At 38.0% G+C, this 17,121-nt stretch overlaps 1 protein-coding gene across 1 annotated transcript in view; it reads left to right on the top strand.

The window, feature by feature from the left end:
• Nucleotides 1-12,691, top strand: part of LOC145771141 (small ribosomal subunit protein uS4) — a 34,137-nt gene extending 21,446 nt beyond the window's left edge. Inside the window, exons 5-6 of the mRNA XM_082582882.1 lie at nt 12,283-12,386; nt 12,578-12,691. Coding sequence (XP_082439008.1) covers nt 12,283-12,386; nt 12,578-12,654 — 181 coding nt within the window. The 3' untranslated portion in view covers nt 12,655-12,691. The remainder of the gene's footprint in view (nt 1-12,282; nt 12,387-12,577) is intronic.
• The last annotated feature ends 4,430 nt before the right edge of the window (nt 12,692-17,121 follow it).

Here is a 17,121-nt window from a genome sequence, read left to right as displayed (position 1 = left end):
CATCATCTTTCATTTGAACCATATGTATTCCCAGGTTATAAAATCAGACTTGTCGCAAATAAAAGGCAATGGACGTAGATAACTTGGGCAAAGACATGGTTTGCTGCAGGTCAAAACACATAAAAGTCGTTCCTTTTCTGCTCCTAGCTTCTTCCCGGTCAGCTTTCATTTCAATGCCTGCTTGTTTCACATCTTCGAGATGGCTCGTTATGTTATCAATCATGTCACAGACACTACATGTGTCAGACTTTGGTGAACCAAAACCCAAGTTGAAGTCCTCGAAGAACACCTTGTTATAATACTCTTGCTTTACAAACATCGGATCTTTTTCTTTTTGCGGCAAGCTATTGACGTATTCTCGGTACATTTTAGCAAAGCTAAGCGTTGGTGACAAGTATTCACGATACGGGTTGTGGCTACGGCTGTAGTGTGATTGTACCCTAGGAAATTGTATGAGTTTTAATGTTCTCTTTTAGTGAATCATCAATTTTGTTTGGTCTGTTAGCGTGCTTTCCTCTTCCATCGTCCTTTGGTGTAACATTGCCTTCCTTCACCTGAGCATTGATGAGATCAATTCGTTTTCTTTTTGCTTGAAAAATATTCATAAGGGCACTTTTACAGATATAAACTTCCTCAGCTATGACAGTAGTTTCTTCACACCTTGCTGTGGAAACTTTCACCCTGTACCTGAAAGACATGGCATGATGTTTCTCAGCACTTTTTCTTTTTTGAACTAGAGTAAATCCTTCGATACCACCGAATAGAATTTGTTGCTGTTGATCATAAGTTTTGGAGTAAAAATCTGTGAACAGGCGCTGCCGCACATCCATGCTTATTTTTGATGAGCATTGCATTGTCTTCTGCAATTTTCGGCGCATAACTGGCCATCACAAACTGCCTTTCCTTCTCCAGTAACACGCTTCTGCTTTCTTATGTTTCTTGGCCATGCCCATGCTGATTGGTTACTCTTTCGCTTTCTTGATTTTTTCTTCATTGTGACATCACTGCTTTCATGCATTTCACCATAACCAATACCTAAATAATTCAAAAGATCCACTTATTGAAAATAGAAGAGAAATAAATCAGAAACATGAATACCATACATACCATTACTTTCTATGCCTGATTCAGCCGTTTTAATTGAGCAGAACTAACTTGAGACGAATCTTCTGTATCACCAACCTCTGGAAGTAATAACCTTTTAAATGAAACTAAAAACACCATTTAAAAAGGTGATAAAAGGAAGACTCTTACCAACTTCCTGATTAATTTCCGTAAGCTCATCAGAATCACTATCTTCTCTGTTCGCGTTTTCATCTAACTGATATGATGGGTCTGCAATATCATCATCACACACAGAATCATCATCACTCTCTGCGAGAGCATTGCCTATCTGTTCAAGCTTACAATCAAGCTCTGGAAGTTTCAGCCTGGTTTCATGCTGACACGTGTTTAGCCTGCTTGACATGCTAGATCAGACAGTGGAAAACTGGACATGCATCACTGATTATCTCAACTGCGTTTCCATTCGTGTGACCACAAAAGTTCTCGATTTCCATGCATTTTAAAATGAGCGGCAATTTGATTGAACAGCAAATTAAAAAAATGAACAGTTTTAAAATGAACAGCAAATTTGATTGATTGGAAATCCTTAAGGAGTTATGTCAAACCAAATGAAGCATGGTTGTTTATCCGTTTAGCATGCAAAAAGGTGGTATGTCAGGACATATCGCCTTTTTGCTTGCCAACTTAAAAAAATGTTGTGACAAATCTCCTTTTGACTGCTCCTACTTTCTTTTATCGCCGTAGTTAACATATCATCTTTTTCCACAAAAAGGATGACCTAATGGAAGTGCCAAAAATTGAGAAATCTCAATTTTCCAAAAAAGTGACATATCACCTTTTTACACTAAGGGCTTCAGTTGATTCGGCCCTATATACCTCAGCATTGCTTTTTACATGCCTGTTGCAACTACTAATACTAGCTAACTTTAAACCCTTGGTCATTTAGTTCAAAGATCCATCAAACAAAACCACAATTCAACAACACAACACAGTTCAATGGGATTATGTATCACACCATACTGTGTAAAGCAGCACAAATGCGCAAGTCTGTTTTGGCCAAATCATCCTGGTCATCTCGAATCAAGCCGTTCACAACGCCTTAATGAAGCGCTTGTTGTTGATCATACGCCAGAACACTGATGGAGATGAAAAACATGCAATGCATGGAGCCATCTTACTTTCTTCGGAGAAAAAAAATCACGTAAGTTGCCACGCTTCAAAAGCGTCTGCTCGATATCAACGTTTCTTGGAAAACTTTTCTGTCTTGCCGCACCAGCAGCAAAAGGCGGAGCATCAGCGTGGGAACTTGAAGCAATGTTTTTAGGGCTTAACCTTAACATCTATTCCCCTCCCAATGGAATAACAGGCCTCCGTACACTAGATGACTTGACGAAAAGTTGGCTCCAAGTCCTTCCATTCGGCTGACCACAAACTTTCTGCTTCATACGAACGACGACGAGGGCTTAACCATTGGGGTGGATTCTTAACGAAATGTTTCAGAACAGCGTTGAATACTGGTTCATCAACAGATTTATATGCAAGTAATAAATCTCTTGTAAACAATACAATTAAGGGACCTTCAGCAGCGGAAGGTTTAAGATGGATGACTAAAAATGCTGGCAAATAAACACAAACAATGAAAGAAACCATACGTCAGTTTAGGGATATCCTGAGGCCCAACAGGGCCAACACAATACCCAAAAATCAGCATTCTTAAGTAACCACTCGCTGTTGTTATCCAACGCGCATGGGACACGTTTTCTTGACGATAAAAAAGTAGGGGGTTTCAAATTTCCTGGAACATCCATCAATAAATCAGCTGCCAGAGCAAGAAGACACACATGGTCACTCCGAAAAGATGAATCTTTAGCTTCTTTTTAGTGCTCAGAAAACCATAAGATCTTAGCTTTTAAATGATTGCACTTGCAGCTATAGCTGTGATGGAAACTTAACAATCTTGTCGGATTTTCAGATGTTGGGGCTTAAGTTTTGGTATTTTCTTAATTCTGTTTATGAAACCATCATCTTCGTATGCATTAGGCCTAGGGCGTTTCACTTTGTCTTCCAAAAAGCTTTTTGAATGTGTAAGATAAACCTAATTTACATGGAAGAGACATTCAATAGTGTGTACCACTACTACACTAGCTACTACCACTGTACTTGATTGTTAAACAAGGTGGTGCAGCTTAACAATCGAAATAAAAACATCACTGTAGCAAACCCAAGCAAAATTGCCGTGTTTTTCTTTTTTTTGTCAAAAAGTTAGCAAAAACATGTTTTTTCAAAATATTTTTTTTTCTGTTGCAGTTACCGTTTCATATTGTATTGACAACAAATAGGAAATCGTCCCTTCCGGTCATTTTGGCACAAGTCCCAACTCTCTAGCTCTTGCCATATTCGTGATAAGGCCAAAATAGCAAAAATTTGCTAGCTGGCACATCAAGATGACTTCATAATGAAAAAATAACGTCATTTTTGAAATCAGTGACGAAAATCCAGTCAGAATTTGACCCGAACCTAATTTTCCTGAAAAGTCGCCTAAAAGTGGGAGACCCTACTGTACATACTCCACAGGGTCTGCTACTATTCGGTGAGTCCGATTCGGTGAGTCCGATTCGGTGAGTCCGATTCGGTGAGTCCGATTCGGTGAGTTTCTAACCTCTAACCCCTAACCCTAAAACGGCAATGATAATTAGGCTACGGTACCCGATAATTAAAAAAAAAATCGAAAAAATCTCCCGTTAAGGGATCAGACTCACCGAAACGGGCCATTCCGACTCCACAAGTAGGTATTGCTTCAGGGCCAACTGCTTAATATATCACTTGTTTTGTTTGGAAAAAGACCCTCTTTATACTGTCCTTATCAACGATATCAGTCACAGATAAAATGCTTCATATATTTTTACGTCACTTGCAATGTACAATTGTACATTGTACAGTCTTACTCTGCCTATAATCAAAATGTAAAATTTAAAACGCAAATATCTCGAAAACCAGATGTGCTTGAAAACAATAAGGACATTTTTGGAATCAGTCAAAAACACTTCAAGAATCACCTAATCGGATTCCCGTTTAAAAACTTTTGTTGATCAGTGTTATTGGTCTACAGCAGTTGTTTTTAAACAAAGGGGTGCGCGTTCCAGGGTTGAGAAAAACCCGGGTTTTTTGGGTTTTATTGGTTTTTTCTTTTAAAAAAGATGCAAAAAAAGGTAGGTTCATGCTTATTTCACCTCAAAACCACTTTTTACGAATGAAGTGCCTTTCACTCACAGTACATGCCTGCATAACTCAATAAAATAATGCATTGGGGCTGTTGTTGCTTGAATGTTGCATCATCCATTAATTTCAAGATCAAGTTTGATGTTGCATCATCCACTGATTTCTATACCAAGTTGATGCTACCGTGGTAGAAATCACATTATTGCATCATTTGTTTTAGATTTGAAGGCAAGGAGCATTTATGCCATCATGTTTAAATATTTTTTATCATTTATATATATATATATTATATTTATTAATGTATGAGCAATTGAGCGATTGCGTGGCCAATGGCCATTTAGGCAAATGCTCTGAAACAGCCATGCCTCAGAATCCAGAATCTGTAATTGGTAAATAGCCTCCTAAATTGCATTTCACATCATATATACAGACTACAGTAGAGCAGTACTTTCACCAATTTAATTATAAGGCCTTCTTACATAAATGAGTTTTAGTGTAGTATACACAAAGTGGCATTACTTGATTTTTGTGTACTGTACAATAGGGTGCGGCTGACGCCCCGTAAAATTTAAAACTTGATTGTAGCAACCCTAACTTTTTTTTGGAAGTGAGGCTTGGTGTACAAAGCTTAAATATGAAGTTTCAGCAAAATTGAATAAGGTCTAGGGGGTCCAGATTGCAATCCAACTTTTATAGGATTATCGATCTTCACAAATTTCAATTTTGAGATTAAACTGAGTGATTTAAGCTTAAAAAAATTTGAGTGATTTTTATATGTTCATGTGATACCAGCTAATTTTTGTAAATCATTGCAAGTTATAGTTTTTATGCTGTGAACAGCAACTTAGGTTTCACTTAGAACCAGTGTGTCAATTTAGGGGTAATTTTGCATACTTTTTGCAACGGAATTTCTGAAATTTTTGCAGAATTAGGGCAAACAAACAAATTTCAAAAATGGTGTCTTCGGATTGCAAATTTTTTGAAGGAATACCCTGTTCAGAACAAACCATAACTGACACTAGAAAATCAGTGTTTTATACTTTTAATGCCATTTACCACAGCGCTGTGTAGGCTTTAGCCATAATAGATTTATAAGCACTCCTTTGTTGCTTTTTAGGTAAAATTTAGATATTACGAAGTGACATTCTAACATTTTTGTTTTAGTAGGCTACTCTATGATACATACGGTAATTACATATCATTTCACCACAGGTTTTCACCTTAAAAAGAATTGCTTCACCCACATGGTGCCTACACGCAGCCTAAAGTAAGGGCGACCTATGTCTTCTTGAAGTTGTATACAAGCACCAGTTTTATGCCCTGTATTACAGGTTGTTGTGTCAAAAACAAGAGATGTAACAAAATCTTTGCAATGCCAATCTTTAAGCAACTGCATAGTAACTTTGGACACAAGTGCTCCAGCTGTTTCTGTTGAATGGGTTGGGATTATTGGAACACCCAACAATTTAATGCCACCGATGCCAGATATCAAAACTCGGATCCTTTCATCTTGCTTGTTAAAGTCTCCAGAAGTTTTCCATCCCAATGTAAAGCACCAACAGCAGGTGGTGACCACATGGAGAGAATTTTTTCTGAAATATGTTGTGCTGTTTCAACTCTGTATCTGACGATCTGTGTGACTGAGATAGGTGAAGATTCAGCTTTGAAGCATCTCCAGAACAGGCTTGAACCACAGAATGGAGAGTAACAGATAAGGCAGTTGGTGTAATGCTGTTTCTGATTGCTGCAGAGACTAATCCTGAAAATTTCATTATGTCATGAGGAATGAAGATGGCTGTTCCTGTATTTGATGTTCTTTCATGAGAACGTTTTTCCTCTATCTCACAAATCATTGAAGATGTGCATGGCTCGTTGTCCACATTGAAGATGTGCATGGCTCGATGACGCTCGTTGTCCATCATCCTCAGCTTCCAAATCAATAGCATTATTTATATCATTCACTCGGGCCTCCTCCTTTGCTACTCGTCTATCTTGCTGTTATCGCCTGGTACTGATCTTTTTAACTTTTGCTTCTAACACTATTATTTCCAGCCATACTTGTTTCCTGGTTGCTTATATACTGATAACTTGTGATAAGGAATAGCATGTCTTCTTCATTGCTATTTTTTACCATGACATTGCGTGGCCAGAAAAGAAAGGTTTCGCTAAGCTTTTTCTGAAATTCCTGTATATTTTTAGTGGTTTGCCTTTGTCTCTCTTGATCTTCATTTGAAATTCTTGCTTGTAAAAAGAAATTATTTTTTCTGACATTTTTTGCTTTGCTACTGAAGAAATGTTAGCTCACAAGTAAAATGTAAAAACTTGCTCAACTGTACTGTAATTACTAATTACCTGCCTTCCTGATAACCTTGTTTGAACTAATTTGAAAATCACTTGCTTGTATGTTGGTAACTTGCTACGTTTTATATCTTGATCTGCTTTTGTGGGAACCGTAGTGAGTAGAACATACCGAGGGTCATGTTGTGCATGAGACGACATAGCCTAGCAAACTATTTTTCAATTAAATAGCCTACCAACTGAATACAAACTACACGTATTGATTCTAATTTGTAATTGATCAATACGATTCTATGGGTGTTTCACCACATAGCATACTAAATGTCTAAGGTAATTCACCATTCTTAAGTTGTCACAATTAAAATGGTTAGGAGCCTTGTCTTGATATAGGAGAAGTGGTCTGTAACGACTCCTTATATTTACCCTTATTCTGAACCTGGGAATAATGCCTTAGAAATGATCTGCACTTACGAGACTGAAACTGGAGGTATTTGACTGAGCTAAATAGTGGTAAGTCATTTTGAAGGTATTATGACATCACGGAGGCATGTTTTCACTTTTAGCGATTCACAAGGTAAAGCTGACAAGTAGTGACCAGGAAGATTTCAGTCACTCACATTTAATAAAAGTTGTGTTTTGTACTGGTTAATACACAGACTATGTTCTACTGCTAAATACTAGCATTTTCCAGCAATTGCATCAAGTATATTTTGCAATAGGTTACATTACTTCTCAAAATAGTTGTCTGCTTGCAAAACCCCACTTGTTAAAAAATAGTATGGAACATAGTAATACTGTGTCAAACATTGCAACTGTGGAGCCTAGATGACCTTAAATACAGAATTTGCCATGATAAATGAAGGACTATGTAGCACTGTAAAACTACCCGATTATGGCGATTAAGCACTAAATTTCTTAATTTTCAATTCAAATCTGGACCTCCTAAACCAGTGGTTCTTAACCTATGGGTAATTACCCACATGTGGGTAATTTCAGGATAGCAGGTGGGTAATTAGCTGAACCAGAATATTTAGAATTATAGATGTAACAAACAATGTCACAGCTGTAAGTGGTAAAGTTGCTTTATTACTTATGCTTTTTTTATTATTTGAGTCCGTTCAAAACAACCAAACAAGCACAGTGATATTTTATCATTTTTAGAATTGTTTCGTCATAGTGATTTATTTTTCGCATCATTTTTGTTGCCGGTTTTATGTAAGCTAAAACCTCAATTGCTAAGGTAACAGGGATCAGTAAGTCAGTAGATGTAACAGAAAATATATTTCGCACTTGTTAGTGCATCGTCAGTTCTGATAAAGGGCAGTTAAGTTGTTATTTAAAACATTACTTGTAGGTTTTAACTGCCCTTTATCGGAACTGACGACGCACTAACAAATGCGAAATATATTTTCTGTTACATCTACTGACTACTGATCCTTGTTACCTTAGCAATTGAGGTTTTAGCTTTCTAGATATGGAACAGGGATCGTTTTAGAACAAGACTAGGTCAGAAAGCGAGGCAGACTCCGACTCAGCTCAGCAGCAGCCTAGAGCAGTTAGCTACGGTTTTATGTATTTCATTTTTGCGACATAATAGTAAGATTTTTCTTGTATAATCAGTTCAGTTACAGTTGTTTTATAAGCAAGCTTGATGGCTGCGTTGCTGTTAGCAGTTGTTTGAAGTAGTTTATATAGCTAAGTGTACATTTAGACTAGAGTTAGTGTTGAGACGAGCGAGCTATATTCTTTTGAAGATGAAAACTTGGGAAAATGATGGGAAAAGCATATCCAAAAGTTGTGCAAAACCACTAACATTGTTGACTATGTTCCCTTCCACTTACCTCTGTGAATCAGCATTTTCAAGTGTTGTTGCTTTGAAGTCAAAATTTCGAAACAAGCTGTTAGATCTGAAGTCAGATTTGCTTTGTGCAGTATCCAAAATCGCACCCAATATTGCATCGATTGTACACAAAAAAAAGCGCAAATGTCTCACTGAAACTATTGATGCCGTTCTTTACGTTAAATGTTGTTTTTGTTGAATAACGCTGTTTTATATTTTTAATATGGTAAAATAGATAAAATTAGATTTTGGGTAATGGGACTTTGATCTGGACAGAAATGGGTAATAAGGGAAAAAAGGTTAAGAACCCCTGTCCTAAACATTAATAGATTGATCTTAAACTTCATAAATATTGTTTTTGTACCCAGTGTCACCTATAAAAAAAAGTTAGGGTGTTTTGCTTCAGGTCGGGGCATCAGCCGCACCCTACTGTACAATATCCATTGCGTTTTCAGTTTATTCTTGGAAATTTACTTCACAATCACATCCTTAAGTCCTAATTTAAAGTTTGTTTTAAGTGCCTTGTAGTGTTTTTGTTCATTTTTTTAATTTTCTAATAAAAACTAGACAAATATAAAGCTCTGGGGTTTTTTTTGTTTTTTTTTAAGTGGGCCCGTCGGGTAAAATACCGACAACCCTGGCGCGTTCCCTTGGCGTGAAAATTATCCAAGGGATTGCACTCTTAAAGGTGCTTTGTGGTAATGCTTAGGATCTTTTTAAAGAGTCCATTTAGCAGCGAATATTTTGGTTATTTTTCAATTTGGCAATGTTTTCTGTCCACCCGAGGTAGTGTTTTAAAATCTAAATAAAAAATGCCACTGGACGCATGTAAAAGTGCTTCCACAGAAATAAACCGCTTCGTTAACCCTTTGAGTAGTTGTGGTCAGTAGCACTAACCACCTCGTTCCAAGCGAATAATTCTTTAGTGTGGCAGTGTGCGTCAAAACTGACCACTTAATTTCACGCTCTAGTGATTATCCTTTGCTTTTCCACGTGCTTGCGACAGTTTCGCGGGTTTTCTTGTTCATAATCACAAAGATCGTTGCAAGGTAAGTTGTGTTTTTTTGTACTTTCTTCATTCTTAATTATTTAATTATGCATTGAGCATATTTTCATTTCAATGTGATTTCGTTGGAGATAAAGTGTATACGGAACTTAACTATCGTTTCATAATCTGCAGCTGCAGTATTTTTTGTGTTTTTGAACAAAATCTGGTGGTCAGTTGTGCTGACCACTGCGACATAACCCAGTTTTAAAATATATAACATCTATACTTTGTATGAGCTTTTTTGTGAAAAATAGGTTGCTGTTTTACCTTCCTAGTAGACTACGGTAATACTTTTTGAGGTAATTATTCTTGCAATAAAAAGCAAACTAACCCAGCTAGCAAAACTGGTCCTTTTTACATTGATTCAACGTCTGCAGACGTTGAATCAATGTAAAAAGGACCAGTTTTGCTGGCTTGGAAATAGTTTCCTACACACCTGCTAGGTCTAACATGGTATAATCTAAACAATACAATTTCCCTGGAATGACCAATAGGCTAAGGGTGAGTACTGATATAAATACATTTTATTCATTTTTGAGATGAATGGAATTCCGATCAATGATGCCGACCAATTATTCGCTCTGTTCGAAGAAGTTATTGTGGACTTTCCAGTTGTATCAGAAGATGAGGAAGAAATAGTTGCTGGTGAAGATGAAGAAGATTTAATAATCAACACTAACGATCAGCCGTCAGATGGTAATATTCCCAAATTTATGTTATAGCTATTATCTGACTTTGCTCTCAACTTACTGTAATCTACCATTTACTTTGAATACTGCAACAAGGTTACCATACGGTATCTAATTGTTGTCTATACGTGTTTCAGATACTCCTCAGACTACGGCTGGCCAAAGTGCAGCTCATCAGTTAGCTCTTGATGAAGAAGAACCTGATATCGATGAAGTAGGAGCTGCTTCAGTTTTTGTGCCAAAGTGGAGAAAAAAGCAAGAAACTGTCACTAATTACCCATTTTCCGAAGAGATAGGACCATGTATCGAAACTACTGGCCAGGAAGATCTGTCAGAGAGTGATATTTTCAACACCTTGCTAGGAGAGGATATGTACGAACACATTGTGTTTCAAACAAATTTGTATGCTACCCAAAGGCAAAGACCGTTTTCTCCTACAACTGTCAATGAAATGAAAATCTTCTTTGCGATTAACTTTTTGATGGGGCTGAAGCAACAGTCGTCATACAAAGATTATTGGTCTTCTGATCCTATGATAAGAGACCACTATATTGCAAACACGATGCCTCTCAAGCGATTTCAGTGGCTACTTTCCAATTTCCATTTGAATGACAATAGCCGAATGCCCTCAAGAGAACATGAAGATTTTGCTAAATTGTACAAAGTGCGACCTTTTTTGGATGGATTGAATGACCAATTTTCTAAGTGCTACAAACCGTGTGAATACCAATCTGTGGATGAATCGATAATCAAGTTTAAATGCAGGTGCAGCTTCAAGCAATATATTCCAAAGAAACCAATCAAAAGAGGGTACAAAGTTTGAGTAAGAGCTGATTCTAACGGATATGTGTGTCAATTCGATTTATACACTGGGAAAGGAAAGAACAAGAAATTAAATCTAGGTGAAAGCGTGGTAGAAAATTTATGTCAACCATTGAATGGAAAACATTTCAAAATTTTTGCAGATAACTTCTTGAGTATTCCTTTGGCTTTATCTTTAAAACAAAAAAACATTGGATTTTGTGGAACCATCAAGTCTTCCAGAAAACATGTTCCAGAGATGAAAAGCGACAAAAGTATGAAGAAAGGAGATATTGACTGGAGGATGGATGAGAGTGGTTTGTCAATTACGAAGTGGATGGACAGCAAGCCTGTTCATTTTCTTTCCAATATGCATGATCCTACTTCATCTGAACAAATATCCAGAAAAAACAAAGATGGAATTGAATTGGTTATTGGAGGAAACCAAGTCAACAAAGACTACAACAATATTATGGGCTACGTCGACAGAGCTGACATGTTGAAGACTTTGTATGCGTTGGATAGGAAGAGCAAAAAATGGTGGCACCGCATTGCTTTTCATTTTTTAGAAGTTGTAATGGTTAATTCGTATGTATTGTTCCAAATTATTCGTGATGAAAAAGTTCCTCTAAAAATTTTCAAAAAAAATTTAGTCCATGGCATGTTAGGTGCCACATCACTGAGGCAATCAAAGAGCAAGAGGAGCTCAGCAGCAAGCGCAGATCCCCCAGTTGATGTCAAAAGACATAAAACCATTATATCTCTTGCCATACGATTGGATGGATCAGATCATTTGCCCGTCATGACAGAAAACTGGAGGAGATGCAACCTGTGCAGCACCAAGAAAGAGCCTCATCGCACAAAATGGCTGTGCACCATCTGTCAAGTTCCTCTTTGCAATAACAGAAATGAGTGCTTCAAAAAATTTCACTCCAAATGAGCAAACCTTTTTCTTGTGAACTTTTGTAGTTTTCTAAACAATGAGAAATAAAAAAAAAATGCTTTACTTTGCTGTCATGTGAAAGTAGTTTTAGGTCTATAAAGTAGCAGTGGTCAGTGGTACTAACCACCTTCGTAATCCCCTCCCCAAAATTGGGGGGATAAATTTTTTTTTTTGTTAAACAAACAAGATTTGTTGTATATAACACAAAAAAGTAATGTTTTTCAAAGGGATTCACATTAAGTTACTCAAAGGGTTAACTGAATTTTGGACATCAAGTAGATTAGACCTTTTCTTTGAAAACTCTTTTTGTGTACATTGTTTTCTTAACCCCCAAAAATTGTTACGAACAGCCACAGAATAAACTTGATGTTTATTGCAGGGTGCGTAAGCAACTTGTCAATATCCCTTCCTTCATTGTGCGACTTGACTCGCAGAAACACATCGACTTTTCCCTCCGCTCTCCATACGGTGGTGGCCGTCCAGGTACCTTTGTTTTGTTTTTCGGTGTTATTCTTTGCAAGCGTCTGTTTGCAACTGGACACAAAACTTGCTCCGTGAAAAACCAAGTAATTGTCAACCTTAAGATTTTGACTTAGCTAGTGCTGCAGATAGCATCGTTGCTTTGTGTCTTGAATTGTGTGCAAACTTTGCAAAAGGTCTTCATTTTTTCCAAGGTCGAGTAAAGCGACGAAACTTGAAGAGAGCTAAAGCAAAAGCTAGCGGCGGAGATGGCGATGACGAAGAAGATTAACCTTTAAAATTTTCAATAAATAATTTTCTCGTCACGATATTTTGGTAGTGGATGTCGTCACTTGTGTTTGTGTAGCCACACAGATTTAGAAAAATATTGAACATAGTTGCGCGTAAAAAGTAAGAGAAATACCGGTAAGGGAACGTTCAAATATTACGTAACGCTTTTTTTCCGAATTTTTTACCCCCCCCTCCCCCATGTAACGCCAACGTAACGCTTTTTTCAATCCCCCCTCCCCCATGTAACGCTTTTTCACTACGAATTCAGCACAAAAAACTACCATTCCGTACTCGAAAGCGTTATGTAACGTTTTGCTTGAACCCCCTCCCCCCCGATGTGACGCTAACGTAACGCTTTGCATAAACCCCACCTCCCCCTCGAAGGCGTTACGTAATATTTGAACGTTCCCTAGTGGTACGTCGACCGACAATTTTTGGCAAATGCAACAACCAACATTTGGTCCCAAAAGATCACCTATTCGTGCACGAATGCAAATAAACTGCAAACTACAAAGTCAGGGTGTGTAACCTTTTACACTGCTGAGCCAATTACGCGTATCCGGGTTAAACCGCTGGCCAAGCTTGCCATCTACTATTCCCACCACGAAAAAAACAAGTTTGTTTTAAACAACGTAAATGTTTTACAATCGATTTACTGTGAGCTTTGTAGCTGACTTACAACAAGTGCAGAGATTACTTCCATGTAAGCTTACTTTGTCTTCACATCAGTTCTCGCTTGGAGGTCAATCGGTCTCACTGTCTCCCAGAGTTTAAAAATGGGTAAGAATGTAAGATTCCCTTTTGCATGTGAGCTTTTCAAAATCTTCTGAAGCCCTTTTTATGTGCGTACGCATACATGTGTGTATGCCCGGCTGCGAAAGACGATTTCGTCTTTTCTCGACTAATTTGAAACGGCATAGTTGGAATAGAATAGACCAGGGGTGTGCGGGCCAAATGTGGCCCGCTAAGAAAAATTGTGCGGCCCGCAAAGATGTGCCAATTTTGAATTGTGTGCGGCCCGCGAAACGTGTTTATAATTTAGTTTTGTCTGGTGCATGTGAACAATTCATTGTGGAGTGGATTATTGTAATTTCGCACCTTCTGTTAACCATTTTAGAAATTTCCAACCGGCCACCGCTAATCCATTGTATTTAATTATTTGGAACGTCAGCAAATTAGAGGCGGAGCCCTGCTCCCGTCTCTGGCTTTATCGCCTTTTTGTATGATCTCTTAAGACCTTTTGTAGAGCCGTCTTGCGTCAAATTTAGCAGTTGCCTAATGTAGGCCTAGCCTACAAGCAGTTGGATTAAAACAACTTCAGCCTAGCGGCCCATTCCTTGCTAAATTTGTTGGACCAGTTAAAATAGCAAATTTGTTAAAATTAGAAGTAAAGAAGTAGAGGTACGGAAAGAAAAAAAAAACTGAAGGGCAAAAAAAAACAATTGAATGAACTCCATACAAGACTACAGCATGCGAATGAAATGTATGGTCACATAAAAGACTTTATGAACAAATTACGTCTTTGGAAAGCCACATGGCCTACAAACAGGAGATCGTTTCCACTTTCCAACTTTGAGAAAATATGGAATGCATCCTAAGAAAACTGAATTTGCAGACTAACTTGAAAAGTTGTTGTATGAATTTTTGGCTCGTTTCAAGGACTTTAAATCTCATAAACATTTTTTTGGTATATTCTCTTCGCCATTCAACACAGACATTGACAAAGCACCAGGTGATATCCAGCCTGAATTGATTGACCTTCAAGAGAAAACAGATTTGAAAGCATTATTTTAGATTAAGAAATGAATCTTGGCGATTTTTACCGAAAACATCTCAACCAAGATGACTTTCCACATTTGAAAAAATTCATGGCTTCAAAAATGGCTCTTTTTAGCTCAACGTATAATTTTTTTCTAAAATAGCATCATAAAATCTCCCTATCGATCGGTTCTGACAGACAAACACTTGGAAAATGGACTTCGAATTGCGAGCGCTTCCATTAAAGTAAATTTGGAAAAAGCCGTGGGGAAAAGAAGCCAGCTGCAAACTTCTCACTGAACTCTTTTAAAGACTGTGTGTGTGACAATAGAATTGAATAGCAGTTTTCTTCAGAAATTTATATGTCTTAACTTATTATTTCTGCAAGGAGATCTCTTAATAATACCATGTGAATAACAAAAAACTACTTTTTTGTGCCTGCAACTACCGTACTAGAAATCATATGTTAAATAAACATGCGGCCCGCGGTTTCACCCAGTTATTTATATCTGGCCCTCCTGTAGAAAAGGTTGCACACCCCTGGATTAGACCAACAGCTGCCACAGAAAAAAATTGTTCATTGCTATCAGTCTGAAAGTCAAACAAAATTTAACTCGTTGGGAAACGGGATTTTCTATAAAAACGAAAAATGACGCATAGCGCGTGACCCTGAAAATCGGCAGAATAGTTGACGGCGCTATCACTTTCGTCAACTAAAAAATAAATTGACAGCCTCAGCGTCAACATAGCCTACAACACTGCCAAAATGTATTTTATGTTCTCCATTCGCAGAATTGCTTACGGTTACAAGTGTAAATTATATTTGGAAACACCGCGTGTAGGCTACACGGAATATTTTGCCGCTTGTTTTCTTGAATTGCCAATACCGTACAAAAGAATAGCAAAACTTTATGCTGTGTTCAGACAGCACAGTTGAGCAGAATGCTATTCCTAGTGGAAGCCAGTGTTACGCTGTAAACTTTAGGTATTACGAAATAAATCAATTACGGTAGTACTGTAGTTTGTATTTTCGCTGATTTGCATTACGTTAACAGAAGAACGCAAATAGGAAGGCACAGGAAAAACTGATACTCTTTAGAATAAGTCTGCTTCCCATCCTTGGTGAAAACTGCTTGAATTTAGTATGTCATGCAATAAGCAACGTATCTGCATCCAAACTGTAAAGTGACATAGGCCACGAAAGAACTTTTTGTCGAGTAGGTAATGAAGAAAAATAGCGTTTTCTCTCAGCATTTAGAACGTGTTACGGTATTCACATTTGTTTGTTGATCGACCCTTTCAAAACATGACACATTTGCAAAACTCTTATATAAGCCAAGTTTTATCTCAAACTTTATCACAATTTTGAGCTGAAAATACGCTCAGAATGCACCAAACCAAATGTAATTTTTTTAATTTTCTGGGGGAGGCCACCAATACTTCCGCTGTTTTATTCTCATTTGGCGAACACGCGCCCGGGCTTTGCCCGTCCGCAGCACCTCCATTTCTAGAACTCACCAGCCGCCACTGATCATCGGCCCTTTGCAAAATTTAGTTTACAAGATCTTGGTTTGTCTATGTTGAAAGATTTCCAAACGTGGACACTCCCGGTGCCCCTGACCAGGAAGTCGCCCCATCATTGCCGAATGTTCGATTCCGCGTTTGCGGTAGACAAGCTCGATAAAGGTCATTTGCCTTTTTTGATAACTGTGATGAGGACGCCAGGGGTACACCCAGAGCGTCTCCACACTTCTTCGTTAGTGATCTTATCCATCCAGTTAATTCCCATCATTCTCCGTATGAACCAAATTTCAGCACTGTTCATCTTCATTTCTATCTGTGGGCATGGTTTGGTTTTTGAATCTTTATCCTCGGACTGACAAAGCCTTGATAGGTTATTCCTGGTACTTGTTCGCATACTTGTAGAGGCTCTTGACGCAGGGCCGGTTACCGAGATTGGCAGAGTGAAGTTTTCCGATTGTTGAAGTGTTGTTGCCGAGAAATTATTCCATTCACTAGGCATATAGTCCAGGATTCACAGCCATATAGCAGAACTGACCAAACGTACTCAATGCACAAATGTAGCAGAACTACACAAGTGCACATGTGAAATTCTCATTCTAGTGTTTAGAGAGATTGAGTTAGACTTCAGTATTTAGGCCATTTTGATGAAGGCTTGTTTGGATTTTGCAATTTTACATTGCTCCAGCGTCGCCCGTTCGAAGTAACTAAGAACCCAGGTCCCAGATAGTTGAAACTATTTACTTGTGCGGCTGGTGTATTCTGTAGCCTAATTAAGTAATTGTTAACTGATATATTTTTAAAGCACGCGACCTCTTGAAATTACTGCTGATGCCGTTAGTTTCATTTGACGTGCCACAATCGGGCTCTTGGAATTATAAATTTGGGCCAAATGGTTATTGACGATGACGCAGAAAACTTTCACGTAATTATTTGCTTTGAAAGGGGATATAAACCAAGCTGCAAAACTATCTGAGGTTCAAAAACGAAACTGAAAGGATTATTCCAAACTTTGCCAACAATGAGCCCAGGACAAAGCGGACCTGGAAATATACCAAAATGTCCTGCCAGCACAATAACCCGACAAGCACTGTAAGACCAAAAAAAAAAAAAACTGCAATTGTAGCTTCGGCCAAGCTGTGAAATAACTTCCCATACAAGACCGTTACTCTTCTTACAAACCGAAGTG

Source organism: Aplidium turbinatum, chromosome 1 (assembly GCF_918807975.1).
Source record: "Aplidium turbinatum chromosome 1, kaAplTurb1.1, whole genome shotgun sequence".
Lineage (NCBI taxonomy): Eukaryota > Metazoa > Chordata > Ascidiacea > Aplousobranchia > Polyclinidae > Aplidium > Aplidium turbinatum.
Note: the sequence above shows the minus strand (reverse complement) of the source record. Positions and strands in the feature narration are given on the sequence as shown.